We start from the raw sequence: 17,253 nt of genomic DNA on the forward strand, positions 1-17,253 counted from the left end.
CAGATGGAGGCTTTTTTTCTCCCTATTTGATTTGTGGTGGAGTCCAGCTGTCCAAAGGGGAAAGAAGCACCTTTATTCCCTACTAGGTATTAAATGTCACCTGTAACTTCTCACAAAAAGCAAACAATAACAAGCAGAGCCACAGATGGTGGATGCAGAGCCCAAGCAGTCGTGCTTCTCTTCCAAGAGCTGTTTGCTTACCTGGAGCAACCAAGTGTTAGACAAATGAAATCTTTGCACTGGCACCTTCTTTGCTCCCCTGCTTCATATCCTCAGGTGACCTTTCCCAAGTCCTTGAGAACAGGTTACAGCTCCCTTTGGCTGCTCAGTGCAGAAACACTGCTGGGGATCGTTGCTTTTCTCCCCAGCTGACCTCGGCCAAGACCTACATCAGCCTCCATGCCCAACAGCCCCCTACACCTTCCACAAACACCTCCAGCTCACCCGAGGGCATGGAACCTGCCTGCAGTGCTTCCATTCTCATCCAGGAGGAACAGCCAGTTACTGACTGAATGGTTAAGGAAAATGCTGGGTTTTGGGCAGCTCTGGATGGTGAGTTTGGCAGAAGGCTCCCAAAACCCTTTCTTAGCATGGTGTTTGTCCATCCTAAACAAGTACAGTGCTAAGGGGGGGTTAAACTCAAGCACAAGCAGAGCAACTTGTCCACTACAGACCTCACATATTTTGCATATTTACCTCTGGGAAGGAGATAGTGCTACTTACAGGAATGTGAGGTAGTGGCACACGTCCATTTGCTTTGGCACTTTCTTGCATCTCTCTGCGATGCTGCTTTCGGAGTCTGTACGGGGGGATCCCATCTCTGCCGGAACAAAACAACAACATGCTCTGCTTTAGTGCCTTCCTCTGAGACATTTCGTTCTCTTACACCTCGCTGACACAGAGTGGCAGGCAGGAATCCCTTTTGTGTTTGAGGAAGGCTTTGCAAGCCCAGAGAACAAGAGGAATCCGTGTGGAGAATGATGCTCACCCAGGTCCCACACCAGCAACACTCTGGCACTGGGGGCCAGGGGGACTTACATGGCATCCACTGGGAGCAGGGTAAGGCAGGACTCCTGCAACTGCTGCCCAACACAGAGGGCAGGGAGAAGGACTTGGACTGCATCCTGGTACCTTTTATAGTTGGTTGCTTTCTATAAAGAGCCTGTAATGTACACATTAAACCACAGGGCAGGCCAGGAGAGGGGGGAGAAGGAGGAGTGGGAGCTCAGTGAGCATCTACTCCAACGGGAACTCGGTCAGAGAACAAGGTATATATTTTTAAGAGAGTGTGACAGCTTCTCAAATGGCTTATCAAAGCAAAGGGGTAAGCTCCACTGCTCCCAAGGCAAGCTCTAGTTTGGCCAGAAATTATGGGCTTGATACTGGAGTTACTGTGGGGAAGAACCCAGCACTCTGCCCAGAGGAGGCTGGGCAAGGTTAGGAAGGGATGCCATGGGCAACAGCACCTAACAGAACCAGCTCCGCTTGGAATTGTGCTTGTGCTGGCAAAGCTGGTGATGGAGGTCTGTGCAGGAGAAGGGGACAGTGGTGGCCACAGTCCTTGGTCCTGACAGACTGGGAGTCTGGTGCATGGCTCTGCCATGAGCCTCTGGGCACAGGAGTCCAGCAATGGGGTGTCAGCAGGTCAGAGGCACCAGGCTTTGCCAAGCACCCCAAAAGGCAAAGCATCACTGGGTGAGCGTGACTTCATGTAAAGAAAGGAAACACATTTTTGTTCTCACTATTGCCACCACCCCTGCTCACACCTGGGGATGAAAAGGTGAGTGAGTGGAGCTGAGATACGGAAAGACACAGACCCACCTCCTGGAGACATGGGCTATTTGGGGGGAAAAAATCAATGAATGCAAAAACAAATGCCAGCCTTGAGCTTGGCAATTTGGAGCTTTCCTTTTTTCTTTTGTACATTTCCCTGATTCAGTAGAAGAAACCGTTTGAGAGGGCAGTGTAATGCCACAAAAGTGGGTGGGAATGAATGGAGGGATTTGGTTTCTCCCAAGTAGCAAATAACTTCCACATCCAGGCACTGTCTCCTGCCAACCCTGCACCCCTCTGAGCCAGCCCCGACACATCTCACAACAAGATGTTTGAGCAAGCCAAATGGCCTTAGCACCTACCCCCCTCCCCAGCTGCTTCTCCAGCACATAAACCAGTTTCACCACTAGATTTTTAAAGTCAAGATGCCATTTGGCAAGAGAAACACCATTTATTGTGGTGTTTTGCCTCATTCCCCTTCCCATCGTGCTGGCTCCCTGGAAATAGGGACAAGGGGGCACAGGCTCAAGCTCTGCCAGGGGAAATTGAAGTTGGAGATGAGAAAGAAATTCTTTGCAGAGAGAGTGCTCAGGCATTGGAATGGGCTGCCCAGAGAGGGGGTGGATTCCCCATCCCTGGAGGGTTTTCAGCTGAGCTTGGCCGTGGCACTGAGTGCCATGATCTGGTAAAGGGACTGGAGTTGGACCAAGGGTTGGACTTGGTGATCTTGGAAGTCTTTTCCAACCCAATTGATTCTGTGATTCTATGAAATTCTGGCGAGGGCAGAATCGCCACCAAAGTACATGAGCAGAACATAATTTCATGCAGTAACCCAGGCAGGTATTCAAAATGAATACCATTAAAATAAAATAAAACCTCTGATTAATGGCAAGCACTTTATAGCAGGAAGACAAACGAGAGGAGAGCAAACGAGGCAGGCTAATTACAGCTCTGGAGAGTGGCTGCAGGTCATGTGGGAGGAGGAGCATGTTGGGAGCATCCCTGTCCCTGTGCCCACAGTGCCACGGCTCAGAAGAGGGCAGTGCCCCCACAGCTGCTGTGCCAACAGGGTCACAGCCCTCCTTAGGCTTCATCTTCTTTAATGACAAACCTCCATTTGAACTTAAGAGTCACAATAGTCAAAGCGTTTCACCGCATCGCGACGCGGCTCTTTCTGGATTAATGGCAACAAAACAACTGGCAGATTTTAGAGGGAAAATAAAAGCCAGGGGGATTATTTTAGCCATCGCTGGTCGGCATCAATAGGCAACATTTCAGCTTAACCACTGCACAAAACCCGGGCACCAGGACACAACTCGGGCGCTAAAGCCGCGCGGCCATTCGCGGGGAGAGCGGCATTATGTTAGAAAGTGCAATTTTTCTTTCTTTCTCTCTCTCCCTCTTTTTTTTTTTTTAATTCTCCCCAGCAGCAGTCCCAGCGGAAAGAGCGACTTTTGTTCCCAGCACAGTAGCGAAAGGCTGATAATGGCCTCTAATCTATCCGGCTTCAAACACATGTTCAGCCCCGCTGTGCTGCCTTTGATGTCATTTTAACTAGATTCCCCAATGCCACCTCTGAACTTGGAACATTCCTTCGTTCAATGTACTGTGCCAACTCAACCAGAGGAAGCAAATTCAAAGATAAGCACTTTAATTTTATCCCAACAAAACCTTATTCAATAGATGGGGGGAAAGCAAGGAAAACCAATACCATACTTTTGTTTTCCTTTTGTCAGGTAGCTTGCTTTGAGATATTTTCAATAGATAGAGAAATAATATATATATATAAGAAAAAAAATCCGAAACTTTTTCAGAGAACATCTACTTTTAAAATAAAACTTTCCCAAACTGTTTTTCCTTGTTTCACCACGTGATTTTTTTTTAGCACCAGAAAGCTCAGTGCTGAAATGCAACAGAGTATTTCCATCGTTTATTTAATGATAATGCAATTGGTTTGCTGCTGGGGAAATGCAGAGGCTTCTTCCCCTCTCCAAACTGACCTGCAGGAGCCTCTGGTGAGCAGGGAAATGTGGCTGTGGCTCTGCAGTTGGACCCTTCTAACCAGAACTCTTTGCTCCTCTCAGCCTCCAAACCCAACCATTCTGTCTAACACATTGGAAATCATCATTTGGGATATTTTAAATTAAAAAAGCTGTTAAAGTTGTTAAAATATAGCAGAGCTCAGGGTAATTCTGGACCACTGGCTGCAGGACACAGGAACACAGGAAACAAATTCACAGCGAAAATGGTATTTTCTACCAATTACTCTTATCAAAGCACCTCCTTCACCGACAGACATTTTCACATCAAGAAGCCCCATGGGAAAATCACCAGGCATTTTGGCAAAAGGCCAGTCATCCAAGCAATAGCATTTAATTTGCGAGGCTTTTTGAAGGAATAACCACTGTCCTAAACCTTTGCTCCTTACTCTGGAGCAGGTTTGACTGGAAGTGGGGAAGGAGCATCCCTCTGGGCACCGAGGGCTTCCCCAGTGCCTGGGGGAAGGCAAAACTGTCTCTTAACCAAGATAAGCCCGGACACATGATAAGACGCAGGGTATTGTTTAACTGGAGCACAACACTGGGCTAAAGAGGAGACATTACCTCCTGTTTACCATGTAAGCTCTTGTAGAAATCAATATAGATACGGATCTAAGGCATTTCTGCATCTGAATTGGCACATCACATGGCAATTTAATGCAGCTGCCTGTTGCCTTCCTACCTACAGCTGCCTTAACATGCCTCAAACACCTCTGTTGTGACACCCCCTCCCACCCACAGGCTGCCTCCTCCACGTGGGAAAGATGCTATTCCCATGCGGGGTTATCCCAGACAGCAAGAGCAGCTTAGGACTGTGCTGGAAATGCTGCTGCAAGGCTGGGGCAGGCTCTGAGCAGCCCCGGGGGGAGGCAGAGTCCCAGAGACCCTCCACTGAACACCAGTGGCGAGTGACTTGGCCCCACCTGCAGCCAAGACACTGCCGGGCCAGCGCCTGCCGGAGCCTCCCAGCGTGTCCTCCCCAGACCTTGCCCCCACACAAACCAGCTAAAACAACACAGCTGCCCTGCCGATTGTAAAAACAGGTTTCAGCAGAGAGGACCAGAGCTGTTTTGCCTACAAGGGCAGAGGAATTCCTCTGACACAGGAAGACTGAAAAATAATCAGTGGAACGCAGGCGTTTAAGAGCGATGTTTTTTAAGGCACTCAAAAAGCAAAGTACTCCAACAGGGACTGATAACATATTCATTATATAAATTCAACCCACTGCAATAACATTTACTAGTGCTTGGAAAGACATCCTGTTGAAAGATGGTGTTTTAGGTTTGTGGCTGGTATCACAGCTTTACAACCCCTTTGGTGGGCTGGGTACTCCCAAAAAGTCTGTGCCTGCCTCCCTCTGCCCCAGCTCAGGAGCCCAGACAGGCAGAGCATCACTCAGGTCTTTGCCTTGGGATCACACCCCACTCTTGTGCTGCCTTGGAGCACAAGCCAGATTTCTTCATTATTAAGCATGACTGCTGTATGTAAACAGCACACAGAGGGAAGAACCTCACTCATCAGCAAACGAGGCTTTTATTGCCATTTTCCTCAGAGGAGGCCTAAATTCAAAGCACTGAGACATGTAAGTCTTGTCAAGCAGCAGGAGTCCCTTCTTTAACTTCATCTGGTTGTTCTTCATTTTTGCTGCCTTGAGCAATTCTGCAGAAATTCCTTTGAAACTTGGGAAGCAGATAGGTTCAGCAATGCCATGTAAAAACCAAGTAAAATCTGGTACTGGAGTTTTAAAGCATGTAATGAAGAGCAAGTGCTGAAAACAGGCAGAGTCCTTGTAAGCCAAAGGTCAAGGCTGCATGTCCAGAATCCCAATTTGGGGATCACTCTGCAAGCATTCCGTTTGAGATGCATAGAAAGAAGATCACAGGTTTACACTCACCATGTTCAAGACTTACTTAAAATGAACCACTAAGATTGGGTTAATTAGTAGCAGAAGGCAGAACATGTACTGATGGCAATTAAAGTCCTAGAAGCAGCCTATGGTGGGCATAGGAGAGATAAAATGCCTAAGGGAAAGAAGAGCATAGGATGGCCAATCAGAAATTATTCTGCCAGTGAAAGAAACAAACTATGCCTACTGAAATAAAAATCAAGAGGGTGAAGAACTCTGGCATACATGATCACAACTTATTGCAGGTATAACCATCAGTGAAGCCCCAAGAGCCTGCTGGACCAGTGGAAAAGGAAGTGCTAAAAGGTAATTAATTTTGAAGAGTCCTTACATCTGTCTCTCCTGATAACACAAAGTTACACGACCCCTGCTAGCTTCAGAGCACTCCTCCCTATAAATTGATGAGTATGAAGAATTGCAGAAGGATGTGGCAGAGCAGCTGGATTTGTATCAAATGGAGCCTTTAATTAGTGGGCCTCTAGAGTGTTCTGTCCCGGGGGCATCCTCCTCTTCCCAGGCCCCTTTGGACAAGGTCTGCCTCCTCCATTTTGCAGCATGACATGGATAAGGAGCGAGGAGCTGGTGCCAGGGTGCAGGAGGGATTCCCAGCTGCTCCTCCATGACCCCAAGCCCCCATGGAGCTGAGCCAGAGCCAAGACAGACATTGCCAACTCACCACCGCAGGCACAGAAACCCCCCGACCACTGTGTGAACTGAGGGCAGGTGGGGAACTCTTGCAACACCCATTAACAACATCCATGGCACAGGCTGAAAAGTTTCTCCAACAAGGTCTGACAGCTCCTGACATTCACAGAGACACTAAACGAGCATCTTGGAGGACTCTGTGTTTACAGCACTGCCATTAATAAAACCTTCTCCTAATTCTGTAAACCTGTCATCTTTTGCTTGAAGAATCAAAGGGTTTCTACTCTACAGAAGACACTTTGCATTTGCACTACTAAAAACCGACCTAACAGTGAATATTTTCCCCAAATCCTTTTTTCCCTATCACAATCACAATAAAATCTCTTAACCCCTTTTTTTCTCCCTTTGCAGGCCATCTTTAAGGAAGGCATCTCATGGGTGAGATACAGAGACAGCTGTCATGAGGGGCAGAAAGACAAAGAAGCAGAAAGATTTGGCTGGGGCTTACTGGCACAAGTGTTAAAGCACAGGGTCACCAGACAAACTAAAACTGGTCAGTCACCAATCCTGCAGAAGAGCAATTGCAGACTGAGCAGAGTTTTTCCATCTGGAGAAACATTTGTGTCCAGTTCTGGTCCCCTGAGGACAAGAGAGACTGGGCTGCTGGAGCAGTTCCAGTGGAGGGCAACAAAGATGATGAAGGGACTCTCTCTCACAAAGACAGGTTGAGGGAACTGGGGCTGTTCACCCTTGAGAAGACACAGCTGAGAGGGAACTTCAGGCTGTGCTTTGGTGGTGCTGAGCAGTAAGACAAGAGGCAGTGGGCAGAAACTGATGCACAGGCAGTTCTACTTGAATATGAGGAAGAACTTCTTTACTGTGAGGGTGACCATGCACATGAACAGATTGCCCAGAGAGGGTGTGGAGTCTCCCTCCTCACTGGAGATATTCAAGAACTGCCTGGACACAATCCTGTGCCATGTGCTCTGGGATGACCCTGTTTGAGCAGGGAGGTTGGACCAGATGACCCACTGTGGTCTCTTCCAACCTGACCCATTCTGATTCTGTGAGTTTGGCAGCATAAAACCTCAGGAGAAGCACCCAGGTAAGTAGAAAGCTCTGTCTGACATTCATTGTAGCTCAAATCACTTATTACAAAGCCAGTTCTTGCTCCTGGCAAGAAACACTGCAGGAACTTCAACTGAGCATCATCTATTTTAGTTCCTTCAAAGTATTTTACGTTGCAAATGTTCCCAACACTGGCAAGGCCAAGGGTTGGTACAGAAAAATCAAAGGTGAGCAATTCAGATCTACATAGACCCTGTGAGACTGAAAGCAGCTGAGAATAAACAAGGCCACAGCTGCTGTTGTCTGGTAAAGGAGAAATCACTCCCTAGGAGTTCTTAGCAACTCCCCAGAAGTTTCTCATGAGAACTCCTCAGGTTTCCCACAGGATACTGGAGATGTTCCTGAAAACAGTCAGGATGAGTTCACCAAAACACTGGACTTGTGAGATATGGACTATAACCAATTGTATTTGTAGATTGATGGTGTGAGATTCAATTTAGCCAATTGAACGTGTGCAGTGTGTAATAAATGGCATTTGCTTGACCACTGGTCTGGTGTGTGGTGTCCTTATTCCTCCCCTTATTTATTTTTTACTTTAGCCAAGCAGCCCACACAGTGACAAAACAACTTGAAAACAAAGTGAGAATGGTCATGGCTGTGGTGTGTTCAGACATTCCCCAGAACCCCAGCTATGGCAAGGCCTCCCCCAGGCCCACCCAGCAGCAGCACCACTGCTGAGGACACAGGCATGCAGGTCCCATGGGGTACTCACACGCTGCTGTCGGTCAGCGACATGGTGTCGGCGTCGCTGGACATGCTCTGCTGCTCGCTGTCGTTGGCGCTGGTCGCTGGCGCCAAAGCGTAGCCCGTGTTGACATAGTAAGGGTTAACAGGCTCTCTCCATGCCCCATGCCTACAAGAAGAAACAGAGTCAAGTTAGAGGACACGAACTTGACCATGCTCTGCACCACCACCCAGAAGGACTCTGCCCCAGTGTCATTGCCAGGCCACAGAATATGCCGGCTGTGTTCACGTTAAGTGGCACTGATAGAACCATGAACATGTATGTGTGTGTATGGACAGACTTTGCAAGAGAAGATTTGGGCAGGGCTCTCCCCACGTGCCCTTCCAGCCTGCACAGGGGATTGTTCAGGTGAGGCTCAGCGTGCACAGAACTGGCCCCACCGTTTCAGTCCTGAGGTCCATCTGCCACGGCCGAGAGAGCTTGGACAGTGACAGGGAAGTCCTCGGGACTGTCACAGCCCCCGGTACTGACCGGGCTGACCCTGCTGAGCATCCGAGATCTGACGGGATGGGACGGCAGGGAGGGATTGAACTGCCAGGGGACGGTCCCACTGAGACTCGAACTCAGGACTTTGGGATTCGGAGTCCAGAGTGCTCTCCTTTACACCACAGACTGCCCAGAACCAAGAACAATTTTGCTCATAATGGAAGAAAAGGGGAATTCATAGTGTAATGAAGATGCTACTGGTAGAGAGAAAGAATAGAACAAAACTGTATGGAAGAAGCCCAGTTTTCATCAGGATTTATGGTGTCCATGGGCTAGCTGCTTAGCATTGCCATTCCATGAGCATCTCAAAGCAACACCTAGATGTGGCAGTTTTGGCTTTAGTTTCAGTTTAGGCCTTATTTAGGCCTCAGTTTTATCAGGCCTGAAAGGATGTGACATAGATTAGAAGGGACAAACATCACCTGATTTAAGCAATCAAAGAGGTATTTCATATCATCTGACATCATCAAGAAGTGTCAAGGGATATAAAAAGAGAGGAGGAGTTTCTTTTCACATTCATATATATATGTTATATCATATTCTGTTTTAAATTTTCTTTTCTTCTGTGTAAATATAAAAACCTTACAATTTCAAAGCTTTATTTTTCATCTTTTTTTCCTCACTCCCTTTCCCTGGGAGGGGACCCTTTGACTCTGTATTGGGCAGCTGGCATTTTGCCAGCTCAAACCATAACACTAGGCAGTAAGACAGCATTTTTCTTAGTCAAAACAGGCTTCTGCTCTTCCAACAGGGAGGGACGTGTAGCACAGCTCACCCATTCTGTGCTTACTTTGACATCCCTCTTTACTACAATGTTTGCCAAGGAAGGGAGGTGAAGCAAGAACAGCTGTTGCTCACAACAGTACCCAAAGCCAAGCCCCAGTGTTGCACTGGGGTACATCAGACACTTGCAGATTCCACCAGGAAGGACCAACTTATCGCTCTGATGTTTCCAATGGGCAATCTGCTCATGGATCAGCAGAGGTCAGTTTGTACACCACCCATGCTTTGTTATTCAAGTACACAGGCTGGCCAGCCTCCTCTTCAGCAAAACATCAGGAAGAGAGGCTGCCTCGCTCAGTTCCTTGCTCAAGAGGAGACCTGCACTGACAGCAGAGCAGCCTGCAAACCAAGCAGGCAAGAACTCCTTCACACTGACCCTGCCACCGGCACAGAGAAGCTCCTGCTGCCAACTTGCCTCCAGCTCTGCTACCCTGCAGGACAGACAGGTCACACGGGCACCTTGTTCTCACTGCAAGTCATTCTACAATTTGCCAGAAGGAGGAAGAAGCTGAAACATTCACACCAACCAAACATCATTTAATCCCCTGCTCTCCCTGCCTGCCCCTCTGCATAAAGAGCAGCATTTGTAAGGTGTTCTAAAGTTGATTAATTCCAGGGTTTTCCAAGCTCTGAAAATCAGAGTCCTGTTTAAATTCAGATCACAAAGCTCATCAGCATAATCTTTTATTTCGTAACTCAGTAACTGGTACCTGGTTGCTGTGGTTTGCAATGGGCCCTGAGCAAACACCTCCATGGAGGGCACATCATCCAACATGCGCTTCCCTATTGTGCTGCAAAAAGCATTTCTGGCTGTAATGCAGTGGTCAAAGTCCCGCAGACAACAGAAAACTTCCCACGCCCTGATGAGTTTACATTCAGATAAGACAAGGAAAGCCATGAGAAAGGCACAGACGGTGGGACCAGAGGTGAGGAAGACACCAGCAAAGGGAAAATTTGGCAGTTTGTGCATATTTATACAGAATGTAAATGCAGGACAGCCACTGCATGAACTGGGACTGGTGGAGAGTCCGTATAATGTGGAGATTTTTGGAATGCTGGATTGGCCATGGTGTACCAGGATGGAAGCAATACCAAAGTATTGTAAAACCTGAATTGAACAGGGCTGCAGCCTTCAGCCAACACACTGGCCACCGAGCTCCTATTCCCCTGCCCTTCAGCTCCTCAACAACACAACCTGTTTTCCTGGTAATTCAAGGGGACATGGATGTTCACTGGCCACTAAGAAAAATCAGATTGTTTCATGTCCATTATTAGGTCAGTGAGAAACAAATTACTCCCCTATTCTCACAAAGAGAAAACTAACATTTTGTTTGCCATAAACCAAAAAAAACCTCCCAGCTATTTCTCTTTGGGTGATGAAGTTCAGTATAGTTTCAGAGTGGTGCAAAGAGCATTCAACACTGAGACAGCTGAGGCTTTTCATGGCTGTTTGGAGGAAAAGGGAGCCTTGTGAGGTTTGTCTATGCTTGGGTGCAATACAGAGCCAGTTGGGGATGGATGTTTACAGCTGCCTTGGGGTTGTGAGTCACCATGGACACCTCCTACCATATAAACTTTCTGCCTGTCACTGCCAATGTGCACTGGAGCAAACTATTTCTGTATTCCATCGGATTTCAGAACAGCTTTCGAGGGCAAATACTGGAAATAATTTGAGCAAGTTCACCCTAAAATCAAGGTATAACAAGTGAAAACCTCACCAGCCCCTTCACCAGCTCTCCCGGTGCAGAATGGTCAGTTTTGAGCATTAAAGGAGTGCTGTGCAGTGCAACCCTCCTGTCAAATCTGACATGACAGCTGCGTGATGGAGGCTGAGACAACCTCTTAAATTGAGGCAGGAATGATGGATAGCTCAGGCCTTCCCTGCGGGCAAAGAGAAGGATGCTTTTTGGACAACCCAATTAAAACAGAGCACCAACTTCTTCTAGTGGACCTTCCTCGGGACTCTCTGGAACAGGCAGGGATTATTCTAGCAGGATATTAAGAAAGAACTACAATATACAGAATAAAACGCACAGCTCAATCCATTTCTCCTTTGTGTCTGCTGATACAAAGAGAGAGCAGCAAAGAGCACCTGAAGAGGTTGTTGGATGTGGAACTGGGATGGCTGAAGGAACTGAGAGTGACCAGATGGATGCTGGGTGGTCCCTCCTCCCTGCAGAGGGAACAGGATGGATTGGCTCTCCTGCGGCAATCCAGGGCTGTGGGCTTCCCCCTGAGGACGCAGGTTTGGTCACAACTGTTGTATTTAGCTAAAATTACACACTTAAGCATGTGTACTACAGGGATTACTTCCATTTTAGCTCTGCCTCTAATACATCAATGCAAATGTAAGCTTTTGGTAAGCATAGGAGATGGAAAGGGTATAGGATTTCAAAGCAATCATAACAGGTTACATTACTTTTGAGGAATCCATCTGTATTCAATCCTTCTCCTAATGTTCCCTCTCCCTGACAACTCTCTTCAGCTGGCTCGTATCACTATTTGAATGTTTTGTGCCGTGCCTCTGAAGAACACTTTCAACATCTATTAGGAAGAAAACATTAAAGGAACATGGGAGTCTAACAAAAAACTCTGGTCACTTCTGATCTGGGAGGGGAGGCTGCTTTAAAAGGGATTCAGGCACACTCAGAGCGATTTGAAATGTCAGCTAAAAACCCTCACATCCCGAGCTCTATGAGCTGATAAGGGCGATAAAAGGAAAGGTGAATATTTAAAGTTGGACTTCACAAAAATTCCTGCAGACTTCCAGAATTTTATTTTATTTTCTAAGACAGAAAGAGTAATGAACGTTTTTTGAAACGAACACAGAACATTTCACACATCACAGAAATGAAGCTGCACGTCTCTTCTGCAGCTCTCAGCTGCTCAACCCTCAAAATAATCACATAGGGAACAATTATAACAGAGAGCACAGCGACCCGAGTAAGTCAGCCTGACTAGCTGCCTTTTCTTTGCATAAAGCCCTCCACTGATCACTGTTCACTGTGGTGATGATGACAAGGGTGAAAAGTGCTGTAGAAAACCAACAGGTATCTCCGTAGGGCTTCCCTCTACCTGCTTTGGGTTTATTGGTTGCATCTTGTCCCCAAATCTTCCACTCCTCAGACCAAGACCAGCACACAGCACCATCAAATTTTGGAGTTTCAATGTGAGTGAGCAGAGAGGTGAGGTCACCTCCAGTCCTCCTGCCCTACCTGGAGTTCTCACTGCATTGTGAATCCCTCAGGGCATCCTTTTCCTTCCAGCCTGGGATCCCCAACCTCCCTCACACAACTTCTCCTGGTGGCTATTTCAATTTTAAATCAAAAGATGCAAAGTCCCCCACTTTTGCTATACATGTTATTATTTTCTCTATGCAAAATCCACAGGGCTGGCATGCTCTGGGGAAGAATTGCATCACCTTCACCACCCACAGTGGGAGGAAGATCTCACTGATCCTGCCTGCAAAGCCAAATCCACACTGAAGGCACTCCCTTTGCTTCTCAGCAGTTACATCCCTCCTTCACTGATGTTCTTCATCAAGCATGGGAAAAAAACCCACTAAGGCAAGAAGGAAACTTCCTTGAAGATGAAAAAGCCTCTAGGCAACTAATTTCTGTAGAATTTAAAGTTTCACTGGAGGGAATAAGTTGCACAACACTCTACTGGCAGGGCTGAGAGACATGGACTCCCCAAGCCTGCCTGTAGTCCCAGTGTGGCTGGAACAGCTCCCAGTTTAACAAGGAAGGTGATCAATCCATCAGTTTTCATTGCTACTGTCTCCTCCAGCTCCAGCACTGAATTTTTATGACACTGACATTTTCTGGAAGGCAATTTTTACTCCACAGAATTAAAGCTGTGATAGAATCCAGGCAGACTGGCAGAGAAGGCCAATGGGATCCTGTCCTGGATCAAAACTAGCGTGGCCAGCAGGCCCAGGGCAGTGACCCTTCCCCTGGACTCTGCCTTGGGGAGGCCACACCTTGAGTGTTGTGTTCAGTTCTGGGCCCCTCAGTTCAGGAAAGAGACTGAGGGGCTGGAGTGGGGCCAGAGAAGAGCAACAAGGCTGGAGAAGGGACTGGAGCACAAGTGCTGTGGGGAGAGGCTGAGGGAGCTGGGGCTGTTCAGCCTGGAGAAGAGGAGGCTCAGAGGTGACCTCAGCACTGTCTGGAACTGCCTGAAGGGAAGTTCTGGCCAGGTGAGGGTTGGTCTCTTCTCCCAGGCACTCAGCAATAGGACAAGGGGGCACGATGGGCTCAAGCTCTGCCAGGGGAAATTGAAGTTGGAGATCAGAAAGAAATTCTTTGCAGAGAGAGTGCTCAGGCATTGGAATGGGCTGCCCAGAGAGGGGGTGGATTCCCCATCCCTGGAGGTTTTTCAACTGAGCTTGGCCGTGGCACTGAGTGCCATGATCTGGTAAAGGGACTGGAGTTGGACCAAGGGTTGGACTGGATGATCTGGGAGGTTTTTTCCAACCCAATCGATTCTATGATTCCGTGATTCCTCCTGTGAGGGTCCCACACACACCTGAGGACAACTCCAAACTCCCTGGTGGCATAGGGGGCACCTCCAAACCCCTGAGCTACCAAGGAAGCAGCTGTTTGAGACACTGGAACAGTTAACCCAAAAGATAAATGGCTCATGAAGCTGACAAATCCAAAGAATTCTCCCTAAGAAGCTCCTCCAAAAGATTTCCTCCCATGGCATTGTCTGAACCTTTGGTCACCACCAGTGTTTGAGTGAGCAGCTCATTTTGAACATGGGCGAAATCCCATTTTCTGGACACCTTGAGCCAGGAGGCAGCTGATAATCACCCCAGCTTCGTGCATTGCCCTGGAAAGCTCCAAGCTGCAGGAGCTGTGGGGATGCTGGCAAGTCCCAGAGAAGGATACCCCAAAATGGGCTGTGCAGAAACTCCAGATCTCTCAGCACAGCCAGTGGCAGGTGGAGCAGCTGCGATGCCACCCCTGCTGCACAGCAGGACACAATTCCTTCCTTCCTTCCTTCCCCTTTTGGTGGGAGTTAGGGCTGAGAGATGGTGGCCCAAAACCACAGATGAGGGCTGTGACTCAACAGGACCCAGTTACTCAGTCTCTGTGCACCTACCCTGCTTCTCACACCAACTTTGGACAGCTTAGTTCAAACTTTTCAGTCCTGTGTTTCTGAACGTGACTATTTCCACAAAATCTGCACTAAGCACTGCTCTTATCTGGTGTCTCTGGTCATTCTGCCTTTGTGATTGGAAGGACACAGTCTAATGCTAAGACATTCTTCCAGCTCATTCTTTTGACAAGTATTATTTATTCAATATGAAAAAAATAATTTTCCCATTTAACAACTTACATATTTCCATCCAAGAAACAAAAAATCCTTCCAGAATGACAGGCCAGTGAGTCTCCAGCTGGCCAGACACCATCAGCACCCTCTGACTTCCCAAACTTACATCTACCAACACGTAGGTGACTGTCACATCCTTCACGCAATTCCACATTTCAGTATCACAATCAGCCAATCAAATTAAAAGCTTCATGTGTCAAGCTTGTGATGCAAATCCCTTCAGCATATCTAAAACAGCACGTGCTGACAAGAGTGTCCGAGCGACAGGGTCACCTTGAAACAAGGGATTACAACAGCATCCACCACGGAGTCTGACTTACAGGATTACATTAATCCACCACCTGAACAGAAAAGTCTCTGTCTCCAATCCGTGTTACCAAGACCCATCACAAAAGTTGCACCATACTGAGGATAAAATTGTTAAAAAAAGTCCCAGAGCATGCACTGCCTTCCCCAATCCATCATCATGGGAACGTTGTGGAGCTAAGAACAGAAGTCTAAGAAGATGCAAAGCTGAAAATCTTTACTCCTGACTGGATTTAACCTGCACTAAAGATGCCAAATCTGCTCAAGAGGATGAAATTAGGGATTTAGCTGATAATTTGATTGTTGGGGTTGCTCCACTTAAAAATCTACCCAATTACTTCAGGTTCTCAGACACTGCTGTGCATCTCAACTTTATCAGTGCCAATGTCAGGCTAATCACATGTGTTCTAGGCAAGGGCAGCTTCTTCAAAGATCACATCAATCCTGCACAAGTTAATCTGTTCTTTGAGGTCTCCAGATGGCTCTTGCCAAGAAAGTTCCCTTCCAGCCCTGCAGCCAGTGAGAGCAGCGGCCCCGGCGCTCTGCAGAGCATTACAAAGGAACCAGATCAAAGTTGTGTCTTACAAAAAAATGAAATCTGAAGTTTGAAAAGCAACAGCAGCCTGTCACTTGTAGGCTTAAAGACGACTTCTGCATGCTCCAGCTATCAGGGAATTTATGATTACAGTCTGGCTTTTAAAAGCTGATGAAAAAAACCCGACGCTGTTTAGTGCTCCTTGCCTTTGCAAATCTGTATCTTCTTCCCTGTGTCTTCATCCTCCCACGCCAGAGGAAGAAGGGAAATAAATAAAAATGTAACTAAAAGTACAGATAAGAGCTCCTCTTTTCTTCTAAGGCATTCAATTCCATTTTAGGACTACGCAGAGATTATTTTATGGGGAGCTTCAGCAATTATTGTGAAGTATTAAAATACACTTACAAAACCTAAATCCAAGATTTAACAGTCTGAGCTTCCAGTTTCTCACTCCTTTGCATTTACCAAGGACATGCTACTTCTCAGGCAGGACTAAGGTACAGAGGACACTTTAATTGCAACCAGTAATTTAGATCACAGGATACAGCAAGGTGGGGGAGAGAATCTAGGAAGGAAGTTGAAATACAGGAAATAAAATGTTTGCCTTAGGAGGCAAATAAAGACTAGATAGGCTAAATATTGTGGCTGTATTGCCTTATCACCACCCTAACCTTCTTAGGAAAGGCTTTCAGACAACAGGATGAAACCACTGTGTTCCAAGGAAACTGCAGAACAAGTCCCTCAAGGTTTGATCTCACTGTGCATCTCCAAACCAGCCCTCCCAGCTCCTCCTTCCCAATGGAGACAAGGCTGTGCTCACTCATCACCCCAGTGTAATACTGGATTTTATCCACTAGTTAGATGTAGAATTAGAACAGCAAAAATCTGATTTTGACCAACAATAAAGTCAAATTCTTCCTAAAAACAATGCACATCGTCCCTACAATAAGATCATAAACCTCATTTATTTAATAGCTCAAAGCATGAGAAATTAACTACAGTGAAAAAGAAAATGTGTCTGCACAACAACTAACAGGACACTTGGATCATCTTCCTGAAGAAAAAGGAACTGTGCAGAGCATTTTGTTGCATATCTAACAATAACAGGTATCTGCCTAAATTAATATCAACATATTAGTCTGAATTTATACCATAACTCATCACTGTCACTCATCCTCAGCACTGTCTGGAACTGCCTGAAGGGAAGTTCTGGCCAGGTGAGGGTTGGTCTCTTCTCCCAGGCACTCAGCAATAGGACAAGGGGGCACGATGGGCTCAAGCTCTGCCAGGGGAAATGGAAGTTGGAGATTGGAAAAAAATTCTTTCCAGAGGGAGTAATCAGGTATTGGAATGGGCTGCCCAGAGAGGGGGTGGATTCCCCATCCCTGGAGGTTTTTCAACTGAGCTTGGCCGTGGCACTGAGTGCCATGATCTGGTAAAGGGACTGGAGTTGGACCAAGGGTTGGACTGGATGATCTCTGAGGTCTTTTCCAACCCAATCGATTCTATGATTCTGTGATAACATAGTAGGTTTTGTTTGTTTTTTTAAATTGTGACATTAATATTAATC

At 47.0% G+C, this 17,253-nt stretch overlaps 1 protein-coding gene across 6 annotated transcripts in view; it reads right to left on the reverse strand.

The window, feature by feature from the left end:
• The window catches only part of AXIN1 (axin 1), an 84,902-nt gene that overhangs the window by 23,652 nt on the left and 43,997 nt on the right, over positions 1-17,253 (reverse strand). For all 6 annotated transcript variants that reach the window (XM_071571035.1, XM_071571040.1, XM_071571038.1 and 3 more), the window contains exons 3-4: positions 8,204-8,344; positions 724-820 (exon numbers count right to left, since the gene is read on the reverse strand). In XM_071571035.1, the coding sequence (XP_071427136.1) occupies positions 724-820; positions 8,204-8,344 (238 nt within the window). The remainder of the gene's footprint in view (positions 1-723; positions 821-8,203; positions 8,345-17,253) is intronic.

The sequence above is a fragment of the Pithys albifrons genome, chromosome 16 (genome assembly GCF_047495875.1).
Source record: "Pithys albifrons albifrons isolate INPA30051 chromosome 16, PitAlb_v1, whole genome shotgun sequence".
NCBI lineage: Eukaryota > Metazoa > Chordata > Aves > Passeriformes > Thamnophilidae > Pithys > Pithys albifrons.